Raw genomic sequence first — 20,110 nt, forward strand, 5'->3', positions numbered from 1 at the left:
ATGGATTTCGGGGCTCGTTCCTCATGTGCATGTGAAATTGTTACTGGCTGATGTTCACACTATACTTAGTCTCCTCAGTGGCTGCTGAGAGATCTTTCACCTCAGTGCTACATTCTCATTCCCTGTGAATATAAAACTCCCACCATGGTCCCGCTGTCTCTGTTTGCCTGTAGCCCAGTTTGAAGCTGTCCGAAGTCATGGCCATGCTCAGAGTGTCTTCTTACCGCAAGCTGTTTGAGGATGATAGCCGGAGTCGAAATGGAGGCTTGGGTATGCAGTGTGCAGAGCAGTACCGGGCCTCTGTCAGGTCAGTCTGGGTTTCCGAGGGGCGACTTATTTTGATCTAGACTTAACAAATTTAAGATATTAAGATGTTAGTGACAAGTTCAAGTGTCGTTCCACTTATAGATATATAGATTTTAAGATGTGTTTGACCAGCAGCAAGTCAAGTTCGTGAATCTGGGACGGGTCGTGATTCTTAAGGTTTACGTGTACTTAAAGCTGTTTGCTCCTAAAGGGGTCACACTTTGCTTTAACCCAGACACTTTACAGCATACAATCATTTAATACTTTTTTTATAACATTATAATGTAGTTGTAAGCTGGTGGAAGTTTCTGTCTGTACCCATAAGTGGGGTATAAAAAGATAATTAATTACAATATAAAAACAGTTGTAATAATAATACGACATATTAATAAACTAAAATGATATTGTGTACTAAGAGGAACATTAGAAATCACTTAATAGATGTTTAAATAGTACTTATAAATCCTAAGTAGGAGTGGCTAAAGTAAAGTGTTAGCTATGAGCGACCGTTTGAGTGGTGATGACAAATGCCTTTTGTGCTCATGGAAAAAATATGTCATCAATGTGTTCACTTCCTGTCATGGGCAGGGCAGAAATACTTTTTGTTTTAGTTCATTTGTAATGAATGTATGACTCTACTCTGTGTGCATACTTGAAGCTGGGTCAAATAATCTCCTCTAGGGTCCTCCAAAATATTCAGTGCAGTCCTTGGTCCTTTGTGTCCTTCTCTCAGGGGTGCGGCTGCTGATGACTGTGACTGTGACAAGTTAGACTTCTCAGCTGCCAGGTCTCTCAACAAGGAGGGTCTGAGCCGGTTTGCCCAGGACCGCACCATCATCGCTGCCCTTAATGACCGCCTGGTCAGGCTTATTGAACTGGTGAGGACAAACGGTACTCCTGCTCCCAGTGACACATCAGCACTTTATTTCCCCTCTGCTGCGTCATGCCTTTGTTCTTGGTAAATGATGCAGTGAATCTATATATATTTATACATTTACCTGATCTTTTCCTGTTCTCTGTGTCCTGTAGGCCCACTGTTTTGAGAGAGACAATGAGTCTCTTGAATGTCAGATAGTGGAACTAGAGGAGAAGCTGAACAGTCAACAAGCCTCCTCCAGCATCACCTCCGCTGTGGCTCCACCTGACTACAGCCTGGATGCAGTGGTGGAAAGACTGCGCAAGGAGAGGGTAGGGTGCTGCTGCTGCTGCTGGGTGTGTCTGCTGCATGTTCCTCTGTGTGATGACATGCCTAAGTGAAGTTTTCCTAGACAGTCCATTGCACGTCTGGTCCTATCTCATACATTTTGCTTCAGTTTGTACAGTGACAGGCAGCCCTGATTTATAACCTTGTCAAGATCCATCACCGTCTTCACTGCGTCTCCCTGCAGGATGAGATTCTGTGTGACACTGAGGAGCTGCAGAAACAGCTTGAATGTCTGAAGAAAGGCTACGAGGCGGCTGCACAGCAGAGGATCTTCCTCCAGCAAGAACGACAAGATGTTGCTGAGGTAATAGTTGTCAACACAATACCAACCGTACCTGGCAGCTTCTTACAAGAAGACAACTCAAATGTTAGTGGAAGCCAGGGCTGGAAGAAAGCTGTGAGGAAGGTAGAAGCAAAGTAACAAAGAATGTTAACAACTTCCAGAGTTTTATACTTTTCGATGTATTGTAAAGTGAAAAACAAAGTGCGACAGGTTTCTCACTTTACAATAAGGATTAACCCTGCAGTTATAGATCATAGGAGGTCAATAGCACTGAACACTTTCTAGCTTTCATATTTACTCAAACAATCGAGTTATAATTCATCCTTGGTGATTGTGCTTTCGGTAATAATGGTGGTACAACAAAAAAACAGAGAAGAAATGAAACCCAGGGCCACGAAAAGAAGATTGCCAAGCAGTGGCTTCCGCTCCTTAAGCTTATGTATGTAAAAACTGAAACTCAGATGAGATATCATTGGCCTGTTGTAATTGTAATTAGAACAACAATGTTTTAGTGCAGGTTTGGTTCTTATATGATGAAGTTTAGATATAAAGTTCAAGATGGTGATGTTTAAGTTGAAAATAGACGTGATAGGCGTTATATAAAGTAATTATGATAACAGTGTTAATAAAGATAAATCAATTAGTCAATAAAAAATTAGGTTATTTGTAATAACTTATAACCAGAGGTATGCTTGCACTGTACGTTATCAGACCTTTGCTGTGATAATGTACTTTAAGCACTAGATGGCAGTGTTGTCAAACGTCTCCCTGCTCCTTCTCCCCTCGGCCTCTCAGTGAATCAGCTGAAACTCGGCACAGCTGCTCCTCTGTAGCGCTACCCAATGGGTGTTGATCACCAGCAGTCACACAGTCTGGGCTGGTGGCCCACTGCAACCTGAGCCGTCAACTTTTTCAAACCCCCTCCCCTCCCTCGCTCATGCCAGAGGCCATCTCCTCTCGGCTGGACCAGATGCGAGGGAGGCTTTAATTTCTCCCTTACAGATGTAATGCAGGCTGTAATTCGGTGCCGTAATGTTCCTGCTGGCTCAGTTCTCTGGTTCTGAATTGGAAGCAGCTGCAGAGTGACAACACTTGGTGGGGAATCAGTAGGGAGGTAGAGGAACAGCAGAGATGCGGAGGAGAGGAGCGAATACTACACAGCTCAACCCACAACTAGCTGCAGTTCTCTCAACATAATGGTCGACTGACAGTAATGAAACAAGGCACGTTTGGTTTATTTTGAAGCATACTACTGGCTATTGTGTTGCTTTCCTCCTGCCAATTCTTCTCCGTTTTCAGGGCCCACAAATATCCTCTCTTCATTGTCTCACTGTGATTTTCTTACATGGCCAGATGTTGGGGGTTGTGGTAAAACACGCAACAAGTGAACTGAGTTAAACACTTCACCGGAATTGAAATACAAATACAAAAGAGTGGATGAATGAAGAGGCAAGCTATTTTTACATGTATTAAGTGCAGGTCTTGAAGGTGAAAAAAATTGGTCACACACACACAAAAAAAACTTTTAGGCAGAAAAAAAAGGAGAAAAAATAAATGAAAAGCCTTTACTTAGTCAAGCATAATAGTTAAAATGTCGACCAGTTTTAACCTCACAAGGCAGAAAAACAGATGGACACTGGATTTTGAAAAGTTGATGAACCTTAAAGCTGCAGCCATCAATATTTTTGTTAAAAATGAATCAAATGACAAGGTATAGTGCGAAAGGAGTTTTTCATAGTGACGAACCCACAGAGAATTATCATCCAAATCTGCAGCTCCTTTCAGCTCTGTGATGCTTTAAAGCATTGTTCAACTCATCGATTTGGTTTCAACCTGCAGCTCTGACATTTTCCAATGTCACAACGTGGAGCATTTAGCATTTAGCATTTAGCAGCTAAAGAGTCAAATATATCCCTCAGGAGTTGGTGGAAACCAAAACAGAGCTAAAAGGAGAGTATTAAATATTGCACTTACGTTTGAGAGGTGGACAGAAACACGACACCAAATCAATACTAATCTCGCTCTCTGGGATGTTAAAAAATAGGCAACTGTAACAATTTGCTTGCCAAATTAACTTTATAAGGCGTAAACAGCTTGTTCTGTTGTCCCTAAGTAGCCAAAAACTAATACTGCTTTAAAGTTGTACAGAATGTGATTTACAACAAGTTTCTCTCCAGCTGCTGATTGATATTTGAACACAGACAGCAGCAGGGACTTTTGCCTGCTGCTGTCCATCAGGGACCCTGCCACCCTCCCAGCAAGGCTCCACAACTTCACCACCAAACCCTCCCTGTGTGTGTCCAAATGTAAATGCAGGCACCCACAGTAATTGCATCCAATGCCAATTTATCTGGTTCTTTAAAAAGAGTAGATGAGCAGAGAACCCCTGCCGGCGAATGGATTGGTGGACAGGGCTTTTGTGTCTACTTAGCCTCCGTCTCATCTTCCTCCTCCTCCTCCTCCTCCTCCTCCCCCTTCCTCTGCATTGCGGCGTCTTCTTGCTGTTCAGTGAAACAGGGTGAATGTGCTGGTGCTGATAGTTTTTAAAATGGGTGTTCAGGGTGGAAATAAAAGCCTTTTCCACTTTATTTCAACCTGTGGTGTGATTTACTTCCCAAACTGCTTAGTGCTCCTCTCAGACACCTCCACAAATTAAGTTGAACTTCTTTACTTTCAGCCCTGTTCTCTGTTAACTTGATTTTCTTCTCAGGAAGTGGATGCTGTGACAGCAGAGTGTTTGGCGCTGAGGGAGCAAGTGGCTATCTACGAGGAGCAGCTGGCCAACATGGAGGCCCAGCACAAGACGGTGAGAGGGAGAGAAGATATATAGCCGCAGTGTGATGAAACAGGGAACAGTTTATGGCCTTAAAATGACTCTAAATGTAGCACTTAGGTCAAACAGGAGTGTTGGAGAAATGCCCAGACCTGTGGTGACAAACACAACTGTGATGACCCCAGTCACCTTGCTGAAGAGTTGTAGTCGGACGTGTCAACAGGAACATATGGGGAGAGGATTAAAGCACAAAATATAGTAGTAAACCGTGCAACAAGTCAGAATTAAACCCTTTTTAATGTTTGTGTTCAGGTGGGTCCTTATCCCAGTCTCTTAGAGGAGTAGTAAGACATTTGTGGAAGAACTCTTATTTGCTTTCTGACAGAGTTAGATGTGAAGGTCAACACCGCTCTCATGTCTGTGTGCTAAATATGAAGCTACAGCCAGCAGACAGTTAGCTTAGCTTAGCATCAAGACTGGAAACAGGAGAAAAATAGCTAGCCTGGCTCTATCCAAAGGTAATAAAATGTGCGTACTTGCACAATTAGAGCTCACTGAATAACACATTATATCATGTTTGTTTAATTCATACAGGAACTGAGGGGGTTGTGTGCTGGACTATGTCTTGGCTGGAAGTTACTGCTTCCAGCCAAGAAGAAGTCCAACACAGAACCCACCATAAAGCCACAAATGTTTTTAAACTAGGGTTTTTATAAGGATAAAAACAAACAAGGTGTGACATGATCATAACTGAGTTTTAGTTTTGACAGAGCCAGGCCAGCTGTTTCCAGTCTTTATGCTATGCTAATATGGCTGTCTGCAGGAAACAGACAGAATGCTGAGTGAATTTTAGACATGGCGCGAATCCATATGCAGTCAATGAAAAGTTGCAAATTGACAAGAAAATGCGTCCATGCAAGATGAAAATGTTTCAGCTTCGCATGTATCCCAGGGTTTTATGAGGAGACTGGAGGGAAATGATAGGAAGAACCACAGTTTCTGGTTTTGAAGTTCGGTTGTGAACTGAACACCGAACACAGACACACTCCCACAGACATGGCTGGTGTATCTAGTTAGCTCATAGCTAACGTTTGTACAATTTGTACATTTGCTTTTTGGCTTGACTTATTACAAATAGCCCAGCGGTCAAATTCATGGGAATGACACAAGGCAAAAAATTTGCTTCACTTTATGTCCGAACAAGCATTTACATTACAGTACGGCAGTGGTATCAATACTCGCATCAAACTCTTGGCAAGAAAGCAAATGAGCGTGTTCCCAAAATGTGGAACTACTCCTTTAAAACAGGCACATGTTTGCAACTATATACAACAGAATCACAGCCTATATCGTATCCACACACCCTGCCCTCCCCTCCTCCTTCTACAGTGTTCTCCACATCACCAGGAGATGACAGACGCGCCCCAGTATCAGATCTAGAGGCTGTAGGCAGAGAGAGAGAGAGAGAGAGGCAGCTGACGCTGGAGCAGCTCCATCACTCTGTGTTTTTCTCTGCAAAGCCAGGCCGCCCGGCGTTTAACACACTCCCTCTGGGACACGCTCGATAACTCACAGTCCGGGAAATGCAGCTGAATACCAAATGAAAACAGAAGTTCCCTTTGTTTTATTAACTGTTGTTATTATCAGCACCTCCAGGTACCCCGTGTTCCCCTGACAAATCGGCAGCCATGTCGTTATTTAGGTGGAGGAAAAGGAGAAAAACGTCAGACTGCCACTGCAGCTCTGTAACAGTTCATTTTCTCTGTAATGGATGTGATGTTTTTGTTTAACTACATATTAGAAGCTGTAGACATACATGATGAAGTCTTCAGTGTATGTGTAAATACATGAAAATGTACCGTGTGTTTGCATTTGCAGTGGAACAAGGTTACAAGCCACTCAAGCGCTGTATTTTATATTTGAGGTACTTGTACTTGGGTGTTTCAATTTTATGCCACTTCTCTGCTCCACTACGTTTATGTGACAGCTTTAGTAACTGGTTACGTTACAATGTAAGATAAACTTAATTAAGATATATTTATAATTTAGTAAGTGTTCACATGTTTTGTATGTAAATCTGAAGTAATTACAGCTGTTAAGTAACTGGAGTAGAAATATACAATAGCATAAAATGGAAATACTCAAGTAAAGTCCAAGTACCTAAAATTGCACTCAGGTACAGTACTTGACTAAATGTCCTTTACCACTGAGTAAAACATAGGAATACTTCTTCACCACTGTGTATTTGGATGTGTGGCATGTGTGAGCAGGAAGTGGAGAGTCTGATGTATCCAGCTGACGCGACTACAGGAGCGGTGGCAGCTATTAGATTTAGCAGCCCTGACATCACCCCGGCCTTGGATGTAAAGGAGTACTACTGCCAGCTGGCTGAGAGCCTCCAGGTACGACACACTGTAGCAGAAAACACATAAACATGTCATGAATTGGAAGCCTTTGTGTGCTGAATGCTTTACAGCAGCATGCCTGTGTACGGTTTTAGAATCATAGTCCTATTTCTGGCTTACGATACGCTCACACGAGTGGACTCAGACAAAACCTCATACACTCCAGTAGTGGAAAGTAAGTATTTGCTTGAGTACAGTTTTAAGGTACTTGTACATTGAGTATTTCCATTTTGTGCTACTTTATACACCTACTCCGCTAGATTTCAGAGGCAAATATTTTATCTGTTAGCTGACAGCTATATATACTAGTTACTTTTCAGATGAAGGTTTTGAATTAAAAAAAATGTGATAAGATAATAAAATACATGTTAAAGATTAAACCAGCGGTCAGCTTGTCACGTTTCAAATGTCTGTATTCAGGTTTCCATCCAAATGTAGCTCAAATTTTGACTGAACTTCCACAAAGCAAAAGAAAAATGGGAATGTGCATTTACATCCACTAGTGTTGCAGATATTCAGAGTTGAGTGCAACAACATCAACAGCTGTTGGTATTAACTTTCCAGTCGGATGCCATTAAACTATTTCTGAGGAAAAGGGCACAATGAAATTACGTAATTAGAAGTGCTAGTCAAACCCCAGATGGTGGAAAACAATGCAGAAAACAAGGTGGAAATATGAGATTTATGTTTGTTTCATGTTTTAAAGTCACACAGATCTGATTTTTTTGTCTGCTGCTATTAAGTTGCTCCAGTAGATGTTTACGTCAAATGTGTATCAGGCTTAATTTGCTAACTCTGTTTATATTGCACTTGCAATTTTGTTGCAACATTTGGACTTTTATCTGACATTTCCACTCAGGTGTTTTAAACACAAATTAAAATTGTATGAAAGCCGGTGGATGAAAACGCACATGAGCTGTTAGTTGCACCAAATATGCTTCCATAACTTTTTAAATTATTCAATATTTCACAAAAAAATAAGATTAGAGAAAAATCAGAAAAATCAATACGATACAATTTGTGTAGCAGAACTTTTCTTTTTCTTCTTTTTTCTCCCATTAATCCTCCAACGAGCCCTTAGATTTATGTTGTGACTCTTTGGAAGGGACCTAACCCTTAGACTGAGAACCACTGGACTACACTTTCACATTTGCTCCGCCTCCACTAGTTAAAACAATAACATTTCACTTACACGTGGATGCATCAGTATTAAGAAACCAATAATGTAACATACTGTATGATAATATATCAGTCGCACGAGTACTTTAAGTTTATTTGTACCTAAAATAATCTGAGTACTTCTTCCACCACTGATACACACTATCCAGAGCTGCCATCTTCATCCTCCTACTGACCACTTGATCTCTCCTATTTTCACCACGTCACCCTCTCTCTCCCTCTGAAATGTCCCGGTCGGCTCCAGACGTAAATCTCATCTTTCACAAATCACACAACGATACTCCCACTTGTTTTCTTTCCCTCTTAACACAACACCAGGGAAGAACTTGAGAATCAGAGCTGCAGTTATGAACCTGAACAAAATACTTTTGTCTACCTGTGTGTGTGTGTGTGTGTGTGTGTGTGTGTGTGTGTGTGTGTGTGTGTGTGTGTGTGTGTGTGTGTGTGTGTGTGTGCGCGTTACAAGCGCAGAGGTGCTGCATTGGGGTCAGACTATAGCTCCGTCGGGTCACACCCCCTCTGGGGCGAGGATGTCTGTCCGGTCCAGAGGTCAGGGTTGTAATCAGACTGCTGGCCGCCTTCCCAGGCTCCTCTGCAGCAGTGGAGTGGACTGTGTGTGTGTGTGTGTGTGTGTGTGTCCGTCCCCTTCATTTGGAGTCATGGCAGCAGGGCGTATTTATATATTTGTGCGTCTGTCTAGATACATAGGTGTGTTTCTTGTTCCCCCTGAACCCAGTCTATTTACTCTCTCTCCCTCTGTCTCACTCCCACTCTGTCTCTTCTCTCGCCAGCTGGACACCGTCCTGTCTGTGCCTTGCCTCGATTATGAGACGCAATTGTCTTGATGCTAAAATGATTGCTATTGGGTTTGAACAGTAATGGTGATTGCTGGCTGACTCCCACACACCTGTGCACCCTCATGTTGCTCATTTCAGCTACACTTGTTCCATCTAATCAGGAATGTGGCGTACACAAGGAGAGGTTTAACCATCAGCCGGTATGAGAGGCTCTGATTGTTCTTTGCTCCCCTGCCGAAGTGCACTTCACTGCCCAAAAGAGAGCTCTATCCCCCATGGTCTTTTGCAGACTGAAAATGAAAGGTTTTTATACCTACCAACTTTTCATGAATGCACTGACTCCTCACCGTCTGTCTTTGCAGTACAAGTGTGGTGCAGCCTCCTCTGCTGTGGCTCTCAGCGGTAACGGAAAACAACTGGAAGTGGGGGAAGCTGTAGGGGCAGCAGACAAAGACTTACCAAAGACCAAGAACATCAGTGAGATGAAGGTGCAGGTGAGTGGACGTGGACGATGTTTTAATCACTGTTTAAAGGCTCAGTTCACGCAAATTACGCTTACATCACATTAAGGCAGATTTAGGTTTTGGTTTTATTTGCCAAGATATTGAGGTGATTTCTTTTTCACACACCTTCCATATCCCAACAATATGTCAGAAGAGAGAAGGAAGAAAAAGAAACCAGCCCTAAATGTCGTGCAAGTTGTGTGTACAAGCAGCTGGTTAGCTTAGCTTAACACAAAGACTGGAAACCAGTGAGAAGCAGCTAGCTAAGTTCTGTCAACCTACCAGCACCTTTACTTCTCACTAAATAACACATTATAAGTTGTTTGTTTAAGCCATCCAAAAAAAAAACATGATGTAAAAACAACAAGTTGTGGTTTAATTTATGTTAAGTTAGCTAGCTGCTAGTAGCTTTATATTTACTGAACAGACATGAGAGTGGATGATCTAATCCAGCTCTCTGCTAGATAAGCAAATAAAGCTAACAAGTCAAATAAGTCCATGTCAAATTATTGCTTGAAGACACACTGTAGTCCTTAAAAACCACTGACCTGTGAAGTTGTAAGTGTTATGAAGTTTATTCAGAGAAGTTAGGATGATGTGCCTTGAAAGAAATGTAATTTAATTGTTTAGATGTAATTTCTCAATGCTATGAGCACCACAAACAAAATTACTGTTGGAAGTATAAATCTAATCAAATGAAAACAAAATCGTCTGCATGGCTATTTACTGCTACTGCTAAGTGACCCCTTAAGCCTCACATTTATACGTCATTTAAATCCCTCAGTTGCTACCTACTGATTCAGATCTTCCCATAATACGTCTCCCACCTCTTTACTGACAAAGAAAAGAGGAGTCTTGCAGCCCACAACTGGCTCTGTGTCTGCCATCAGCTCTTAAATCAGACATAATGGTGCAAATGAATGGTTTCCCACAGTAGGCCAGGGGAGTGGAGAGCAGATGAGTGACAGCAGAGCAACAGTGTGGGAGATCCTGCTGACCAGAGTGTTTACTCTGTGGACACTTTCAGCAGGAGATGTGAAGGGCTCGACTTCAGCTCAGACAGGATTTATTGCCCTCCGTGTCCTCAGTTATTAAGTACAGTCTTTCAGAGCAGCTGCAGCATCATAAAAGTCTTAAAACTTCACACACACACACTGACTGGAGACTTCCTCTGCAAATGGAGGAGAGGAAATAAACCTTCATCGGATATTTCTCATCCAGCCAGGAGAAAAATGCCTTGAAAGCAACTGGGCTTTGAACAAAGGACACAGCAAAGTGAAGCACCAGGAAATTATGACTCAGGTAAAATCACAGAGTGACTCCAGTAAACAGAAACTACCTCCTCTTCACATTCGTCTCCTGAACATCCATCAGTGGTCAGACCGCAGCTGACACCTAACCACATCTGTAACAAACATGGTGGTTTGGTTCTCATTACTGTGGCTGCGGCTCTACCTCCAGCTCTTTAAATAAACAGTGAGCCTCTGTAGCAGAGCTCTCCCAACATCATCTACCTTTCTCTAACATGCAGCACACGAGCCCCAGCTCTGCTCAATCCAGCCTGACGGATGGACAGCACGGCTTGATCTGCTCTGTTTCCTCTCTCGCCTGTGATGGATGCCTCGGGTCTGGTTTCTCACTGAGACACAACATGGCCAAACAAACAGACTGCGGTGAAATCAGCCCTGACGCAAAAAATGTATATAATGGGGCAGGCACCGATGGGGTTTTATGCCACCACTCCCCTACACAAACACACACACATACACACATGGCCAAGCCTCACTTATCATGCCATTGAGAACGGAGGAGTGTGTGACTCGACCAGGTTAGGGAGTCGTCATCAGCCTGCGAGTGGTAACTGGCCGGCTCGCTGAATGACGAGCAGGACCGCCTGGATCCCCATCTGGCTGTGACAGCTAATTGTTGAATCTCTGTGATTCCTGTAATTACTCACGGCAGGACACCACAGCCTCGGACCCCGGGGAGGGAGGCTCCTCAGTTAGCTTGTGGTAGAAGTTAAGTAACCTGAGCTCAATATCTCTTGCTTTTGTCTATATAATATTGATAAAATCACTTTGTGATCATCACCTGATTTTGCAGTTCCACTTTCTTTGTTCGCCTCTTTTAGTTCATTGTTTTTGGTTTTACAGCCCAGAAATTCTGCTCTTATCATCCATGTTCCCAGCAAAATGAGTTAGGCAGCTGTTAGCGAATAACAGTGAGGAAAAAACCAAATATCTGGCAGCTAACTCTAACCCTAATATCTAGCTAAATGAAAAGTAAACATGGGAATTACAGTTGCCAGGTGGCCTGAAACATGACTGAAATGAACACTGCTCCGTGTCTGCTAATATGTTTGCTATCACCACAACAAGTTGAACCTCGTCAGATGTTGGGGTTTTCAATTATCAGCCGCTGCAGAAATCAGGTTTATGGACAAGTCTATTGTTAAACCGGAGTGCCCAGGTTCATGCACTCTTGAGCAGGAACCCTGAACGCCTGCCAACTCCAGGGCTGCTGCTCTGAATACGACCACGAAGGGATCGATTTTATAGTCTGGCATCTTTACATTATTACTAACAAGATAATTAAGCAGAGATGTTTTCTGTGAGTCAGTTTCAGGCAGTGGTGGGTATATTTTAAAAGAATTACCTCTCTTGTCATGTGTTTCTGTAGATTTCAGAGCTGGAAAAGGAGCTTGCAGAGCTCGAGAAGTGTAATGAGGAGCTGGAGGACGAGATTGAGATGAAGAAGGCTGCATACATGGACGAGATTGCTGAGTTGGAGGTATGAGAGTGGACTGATTAATGTAATCATAGGCTGTAATGGACCAGTGGTTTGGACTAATAATGTCATTTAATCTCATCTACTGTGTGTGTGTGTGTGTGTGTGTGTGTGTGTGTGTGTGTGTGTGTGTGTGTGTGTGTGTGTGTGTGTGTGTGTGTGTGTGTTATTCAGTGTACTATAGATGAAATGCAGCACCAGGAGGCCGACCTCGAAGCGCAGATGAAGGAGCAGTGTGAAGACTACAAGGAGCTGCTCAGTGAGAAGATGGCCAGAGACATGGAGATTGTTGCCTACAGGTTAGAGACTCTGACAGTCTTTCCTGTTTGACTGAAGCTGCTCTGAATTATAGATGTTCTGGTCTTCACAACTCAAAAAACTCAAAAACTACACACACAATCAGATACGCTTGCAAACATCAAAAGTGAAGTGCAATTCTGAGGTACTTTTGTACTTTTTACTGCTATACAGTATTTACAGTATCTGATGGCTGCAGTTACTAGTTACTTTTCTGATTAAGATTTTATAAGAGCTTATAAGATATGATGCAATGCTTAAATATTAAACTAACCAGTAGTGTATAAAATACCTAAAATTGGCTTCATATTGACAATTTACAGCATTTAATATTAGTATTCAATGATTTAATGTATTAATAATATTATAACACACTGAAAGATGTGTTTCTGCACAATGAGTACTTTTACTTTAGCTACTGTGGGTACTTTTTGCAGGAAATACTGTTTTTACTTTTACTGGAGAAACATTTTGAGTGCAGGATATTGTGCAGTATTGGAATATTTTTAGATGATAGTATTTCCACTTTAACTTAAATAAAGGGTCTGAGTAATTTGAGTTAAAAAAAAAACTGCAGAAATTAAAAAATTGGATTATTACATCTGACTATATTACCTAAAATATACTGCGCTGCTCTTTGTTGATGTAGGTTGGTGTGCAACATCATGTCTCTTAGATACTGTAAATTGTTTAACGATGGGAAGATATAATTGATTCTTAGCTCCCGGGACTTACTTTATGACCATAATTACATTTTAATTTAAAGACCTAATATGCAATAATAGACCATGATGTATTGGTCACTTCTCTTTTGCACATCTTGTAATAAAGAGCCGCCATAAATGCAGCCATTACAGTGATTACTCCATCATCATCTTAATTTAGCTGCAGGTTGTTTTTCTTAAATGAGACCCCTAAAATTTAAGCACACACCTTATGCTTTGTACAATACGATATAATAATACCAGAGACATGAGAAGACTTTGGGCAAATGAGGTCTAATTTGTAGTGAGGCTGTCGGTCAACAGGATGACCTGAACCAGCACTCTGGGGTGGGGATGCTCAACCTTGTCTGATGGACAACATGGAGGTTTTCATTCCAACAAAAACACTAAACTAACTGACTTCACTGATTAGTTTTTCTTCTCCTGTTAAAGGTGCTGTCATTTCTGATTGCAATTAAAACCTATAGACTCTGAGCCTTCCCTGACATACTGTATATTGTAGATTCCCATCTTTGCAGTAGGGGGTGAAATGAAAACAGACGTCCCCTACGGTGCTCGATAAAGTGCCAGACATTATTTAAACCTGTCGAGGAGAATGAGCTGTCAGGGGCGAAGCACGTAATGATCCTGGGATGATTTCATTAGATTGAAATCAGCTTGATGCTCTGTTTACGTTTTGACATTCTTTACATATGAGCTAATCTTAAAGCGCACAAGAAAACACAGGTGGAAATGTGCAAATGACGTGTTCACTGTCACCGTCCGTCCTCCATCATCAACAAGAAGTCTCTACAAAAGCATCACTGTGAATAATACGAGGAGTATTTCCGCAAGAGCCTGTGTATAAGCCCAGTATTGTCCAAGCATCTCATATAGTGTCACCTGGACATCCGCAGTGTCTGTAATGAGGTATTTCTGCAGACAAAGGGCTGACATCAGGGGTCAGAGGAAACAGCTTCTGAATCTGATGCAGTTTCCTGTATTTGACCTTGAAGATGTTTCATGCCATTCCCTCTGTTCACTGAGGTTGTTTAACCATCTGCCATCCTGGTATGTGGAGTGACGCACTTCAGCCGTCTCAGCCCGCTGCTGCGGACTTCCTCCTGCGGGCCTCCATCGCCCATCCGACTGCATGTGACCCCCCAGGGGGCCCTGCTGCAGGCCCGAGCTCAGACCCTCACAATGCCTCATTAGAATGGGCAAAGAGGACCTCACACTGTCAGCGCTGTGTGCTGGGCCTCTGCCAGCTCTTCTCCACGCCAGCCTGTTAATGTCAGCACCCCCCTCAGTTACACACATTTCCAAATTCGCCACAGTTTTAATTCCCTCTCGTTACCCAACAGACTGTCCCAAAGACATTTAAGGCGCAGGAAAGGCACACAGTCAGTGCCAACTTTTTTTCCTCCCTCTCTTCATTTACCGGGTGTTTTGTCATCCGTGATTAAAACCATGAATAAGAAATGAAAATGGTGGTTGTTTATTCTCTCCGTGCCGTGGCAAACTGTCTGCACAACAGACCCTAATGACCCCAGGCTGCCATTACCGGGTGGCTTATGGCCTGTGAAAGCATCTCAGAGCGGTTTGTGCAGATGCGCGCTGCTTTTGTTCACCGCTAATGTGAACCATATTACACTGTAATTCATTCAGTGGGGTCTGCATGACACAGCAACAAGTAGCTCAGCTGAAGACAAGATCCATTTTAGTTAAGTGTACATTTAGCAGTGGATGACTGTCGGGCCTGTTTTAAAGCTGTTATACTCAAACGTTTTTTAAAAAATGAGCTTTGTATGAACTTTCAGCTCATTATTTTTGTTTTTCTGGCCTCTCACCACCGGTTCACTCTCACTGCTCTCATTACTAGTGTTTCCAGATGCAGCAGGCAGATGTTTTCTGTGAAATTGCTTTAAAAACCTGCTGTGTTGGACTTCCGGATAGCATAACAGCAGCATAAAAAGAGAGCTCCCTGACACTGAGATGTAAAAGCCCTCTGCAATCAATAGTTTAACAAGGATGGGATGTTGTAAAATTTTATTTGAAAGGGCATTGATTATGACGAGAGGAAAACAAAAGAAACTGACTGAAAAAGTGGTGTTAATTGCCCAGGAAGACGGTTTGCAAACTAAGCTAGCGACAGAGCCGACTAAGCTAGTGGCAAACCTGGAAACAATTTTACAGCAGATGAGGGTAGAGACTGTGGAAGAGAATATTGATAACCAGTGAATTATTGGAGTTATTCCTGAAGCACAACGTGTTTCTTTGTCTTATATGGTAGTAGTTTTTTTTCATTTTTCCCAGTTTTACGGACCAACGGACCATTAACTTTGTTAATGAAGTGATTAATTGAGAGAATGATCTGCAGATTCATTGATACTGAAATAGCTAATTGCTGTTTGCAATAAACCTCAACAATGTTCTGTCTCTCAGGTAATCCTGGACCACAGCTACTACCTGCTCACCTGTACTTTGTGTGTTTATTTATTTCTGTGGTTCAGGAGTCTGGTGGAGGAAGAGGAGGAGAGGCTGTGCAACCTGTGAAATGAGGCTGAAGAGTCAGACTGGCCGGCCGGGGTTTGGCTGGATGCTCCCCTCCCACACATGGATTAGAAAAGCAGACAAAAGAAAAGCATGAAAACCAGACCCAAATCAGCACTAGGATGAAGCTTAAGGTACCAACGCAGCAATTTGAGCAGATGTAAACTTATCATGACAGATTAATGCTGTCTGGAGGCCTGAGCCGGGCCATTGATAACAGGTCACTGGCGGACGACCCCGAGACTCTCAAGAACGATGGAGCTGTCTAAAACTGGGAGGGAGGTGGGAGGATGAGGGCTCCGCAATGAGTGTGTATCCATTCAGTGTCTGGCAGTGATATTTCCTTAAGTGGGTTTTTATCTTCACCAGCTCACTGATATGTTTCATAAATGTTGTCCCCTCTTTGTCGAACAAGTCTCAACACACTAACACACACGCAGACACGCAGACACGCAGACACACACACACACACACACACACACACACACACACACACAGACACACACACAAGCTAACGTGTGCGGCTCCGTCAAGTCATTCTCCCTCTGATACCACCTCGTCCATCACCCAAACTTTGTCTGATTACCAGCTCTTAACCCTTGACCCCGTCACTGTTAACAAACATATTGATATCCTCTCCTCACTAACTAAAAGTGTCTCACCGTCCTTTTGCTTTTACAGTCGTGCGTTCATGTTGGTTTTACATAAAACTGTGTTTGCTTTTCAAATGGTTCATGAAGTTGTTTTTCTGCAGCTCTTACAAACCGAGCACCTGGATCTTTCTACAAGAAAAGCTTGTGTGATTCATTATTCCTTCTTTGAAAAGCAATGTCCCAATTTGCTGTCATTTGAGAAATAAGCTTTTGGTATTACAGTCCTTCGTAATGTTTTCCTTATTTTCTACGATCTGTCTGTGATAAATCATTTCTGCTTCCTGCCTCTGCACAAGTGTCAGAATGTGCTTCAGATTTAAATTAAATAAAACTAGTTGCATGAGAGATCACCTCATACTGTGCGATTTCTTTTCTCAGTTTCATGAGAACGGCTTGTGAATCCTAGAGCTTTAAGACTTTCCCCACGCTTTAAAACGATGCACAGAGCGGAGTGATTTATGTTCAGTGATCCTTCTTTCACTCATCTTCATGCTTAACTTGAGATTTGAACATTCCTAGCTATTTAATGATCTCAAAGGCTTGTTAGCTCTGCCGTAAAGATGAAAAATGCTGCTAATAACGGATCAGATAAGATTAGCCACACTCAGTGAACTTGTGGTGATGAGGAGTTAGCCTCTGTAATAATTGAGTTCAGTGTCTGGAGAAGGGGCTGGGGCTCGGTGGTCGCATGTGACTTGTTTAATTGTCCCGACATGAAACATGGCCGGCTCAGCAGGAAGCCGCTGTGTCTGTTTTCTCAGGACTGCGGAGCTCAATCAAGACCTCAGAGGAGAGGAGCTGGAGGACGTTGTTTTCCCTCAGCGCTTAACTCTGTATCTCTCAAATCAAAAGCCAACAGACCACATGGTGTTCCTGATCCCATGTGGCGGCACCGTCTTTACCTTGTGGCAAATATGATGAACATGAAATATCTTACGAAAATATCTTAACAAAAAAAAGAATAAGAGAAAGGAGAGTAAATGTCTTGCAATAAGAGTTGTGTTTTCCTGGTTAATTCTCTGTACTAGAATAAATAAAAAAACACCTAAATATAAAATAATATTCTCAAAAAATACAAAGCAGTGAAGTAAGTAATGTATTGGAAATCACACAATATCTATAGAAACATTCATTCTCCTAAATTAGACCAATATAACAGTGAACACCCACAGTACAACATAGCATGACAAAAAGCTCATGATAACCTAATTTAACACGGGATAAATAAACGGCCTATCAGGGTGTCAAGATCGAGACTCTCATAAAAGCAGAAACTTAGATGTTGAATGACTTGTGTTTGGCTTTGGAGCGTTGGTATTTCCAGCTTCTTTTATAACACAATTGAGTATTTCAAAGACTCTTGATATTTGCGAGTGTGGTGACCCCTGCGCTCCTCTGTGTTCCTTTGCCCCCATCACACGTCCTTGACAACTGAGAAAAATGCGCGTTAACCCCTCAAAGCTGGCCGGTGACATTGAGTGGCCCGGGGCAGGACTGTGGCACCTTCGCTCCTTGAAGCTGGACAATTTGATTTGAGGGCGGAGATTTTCAAAGCTGAGTCATGCATCAGTGGTCAGCCAGCGCTTTGGCTTTTCATCCCACTTTTTTTCTTTTCTTTTTTTTGCCTTGATGGTTTCTGTGGAAGAAAGGTGGCGTTGAGAAAGCTGCAAAAAAAACCAAAAAAACTGACCAACAGCAACAAACAAAGAAGTCACTGCTGGGATTAAGTGAGAGTTTGGTGCCTTTGGTGTGAGATTGATTGTTTCAGTATTCAGTTCACTGTTGCTGAAAGAAAACCATTTTTACACGACATATGCTGTGGACATAACATCCCATTAACTTCACATGGTGCAGGAATGTCCTTACATTAAGAGTGGCAGGGTCAGGCTGATAAATTATGACATCTGAGCTCATTGTATCATTCGACATATCTTCAATCTGAAGCAGTGGAATCTGATTAAGGCCTGAGGTAATGCTAACCCAGGTCAGCTTGCACGGCCCAGCTCACATAGTTATACCTAAAATACTCTTATCCCAGCAGGTTCACTCAGACAAATAAACACTGCCTTCAATGAGGACAAAAGTAATTTTTTAAAGTCTCTTCATGACAGCTTGCATGTAACGAACCAAGCTGGTGTTTAGAAAGCAAATAAATAAGAGAGGACGGGGTTGAATCAAGGAAGAAAATAAGAACAGTGAAAATATACAAAGGAGAAAGAGCTATTGAGAAAGTATTTCCTTAACAAGAGGGGAACAAATAATAAATTATGGGGCCCCTCTCCCTTGAGGCAGGACTGGCACGCCTGAGGGTAGCAGGAAGTGGGCATCCCTCTCTCTTTATAGGGGTCACGGACAGACTTCAACTGTGGGAGCATCACAGGAGACAGAGCCCGAGTCCTGAGAGAAAACTGCTTAACGAAATGTTTACACACACACACACACACACACACACACACACACACACACACACACAGTTTATATGCTTTGCAATGCTGAATGAAGATGGTGGTAGTGTGACCGTATAACCCCCAGGTCCCCCATCATGTCATCGCAGTAGTTTTCTGCCCTTCTCATATCTGTAGTCCCACTTGGTCTGTATAACTGAGAGTCTGCTGACAGCCATGACCCCACATTCACCCCGCGCTCCCCCTCACGTCAGTCCCAAAGCAGGTGGCAAGCACCACCAACACGAGACTCCTCATCTTGATCCGCCATCTATGTGAATTTGTGATACCTTTATTTCTTGGCAAACACTTCACTACCTTGTCTTGTGATCAGGAGATAAAGCAAGGCAGCTTTTTTTTAATTTCCCCAAACTCCACACAGTGTGTTAGTCACGGCCAAAGTTGATAAAAGTTTCCCTTTTGTCCCAAAGTGTTCAATTAATCAACTTCACAGGGTGTGCTGGATGGAAGCGGATAAAAGTCTGGGCTACAGGGAACAGGAGAAAAAAATAGCCAGCATTTGTATTCTGCTGCAGTGGCTTTCATACCCATTAAAGGATGTTAGCATTTTTTGAACATAGTGACTTTATTGTCAGCTTAGGGCTTACACAGATCCAACCATTTGCTGTATTGGATTTTTGGCAGAAGGCCTGCGTGGATCTTGGCCACCCTTGAATTTAGTTCTCATGTTAAGCTTCACCTTGTCAGAAATGGGCTGCTCCCTGCACTTACCAGACATATAGGAACATATGCTTTGGTTGTAATGTTTGTTATCAGTTAGACAAAAATCATATCGCACGGTTGCTGCAAGAGGTCTTCCCCACTGCTGTAGCACTTATACTGATGATTCCTCTGGAATTTCTCTGCTGATGGATGTTATACTTATATTATAAGATAGTAGACTTTAAGTGCATTTTCAGACCACCAGACTAGCCCTCAATTTGACATAATGTACTGCAATATACTTGTATGTAGATAAAATTTGGCCAAAACATTTATTTTATTTATCTGCATTAACAGAGGTTTTGGCCACTCGGGAGCAGCGGTACAGAGTGTAAACGCTGACATTATCAACTTGTTATGCTGAACATGTGTTTCTGTTCATCTGATGAATATAAAGTACGTCCAGTATTCACTCTCACGCCAACTCCTGAAGAGAATATCTGGAAGTATCTTCAGCTGCTAAACGCTAGTGCTAATGTGTCGCTAACTTTGTGGTGCT

At 42.4% G+C, this 20,110-nt stretch overlaps 1 protein-coding gene across 1 annotated transcript; it reads left to right on the forward strand.

Annotated features, from left to right (window-relative positions):
• The first annotated feature begins 52 nt into the window (after positions 1 to 52).
• Positions 53 to 16,789, forward strand: vimr2 (vimentin-related 2). The gene is made up of 10 exons (XM_056382840.1): positions 53 to 307; positions 1,040 to 1,184; positions 1,336 to 1,494; positions 1,695 to 1,814; positions 4,504 to 4,599; positions 6,837 to 6,968; positions 9,310 to 9,441; positions 12,130 to 12,240; positions 12,412 to 12,536; positions 15,752 to 16,789. Exons 1-10 carry the CDS (start codon positions 198 to 200, stop codon positions 15,792 to 15,794), a joined length of 1,173 nt encoding a protein of 390 aa, XP_056238815.1. The 5' UTR covers positions 53 to 197; the 3' UTR covers positions 15,795 to 16,789.
• Positions 16,790 to 20,110: the final 3,321 nt, after the last annotated feature.

The sequence above is a fragment of the Seriola aureovittata genome, chromosome 8 (genome assembly GCF_021018895.1).
Source record: "Seriola aureovittata isolate HTS-2021-v1 ecotype China chromosome 8, ASM2101889v1, whole genome shotgun sequence".
NCBI classification, from domain to species: Eukaryota; Metazoa; Chordata; class Actinopteri; order Carangiformes; family Carangidae; genus Seriola; species Seriola aureovittata.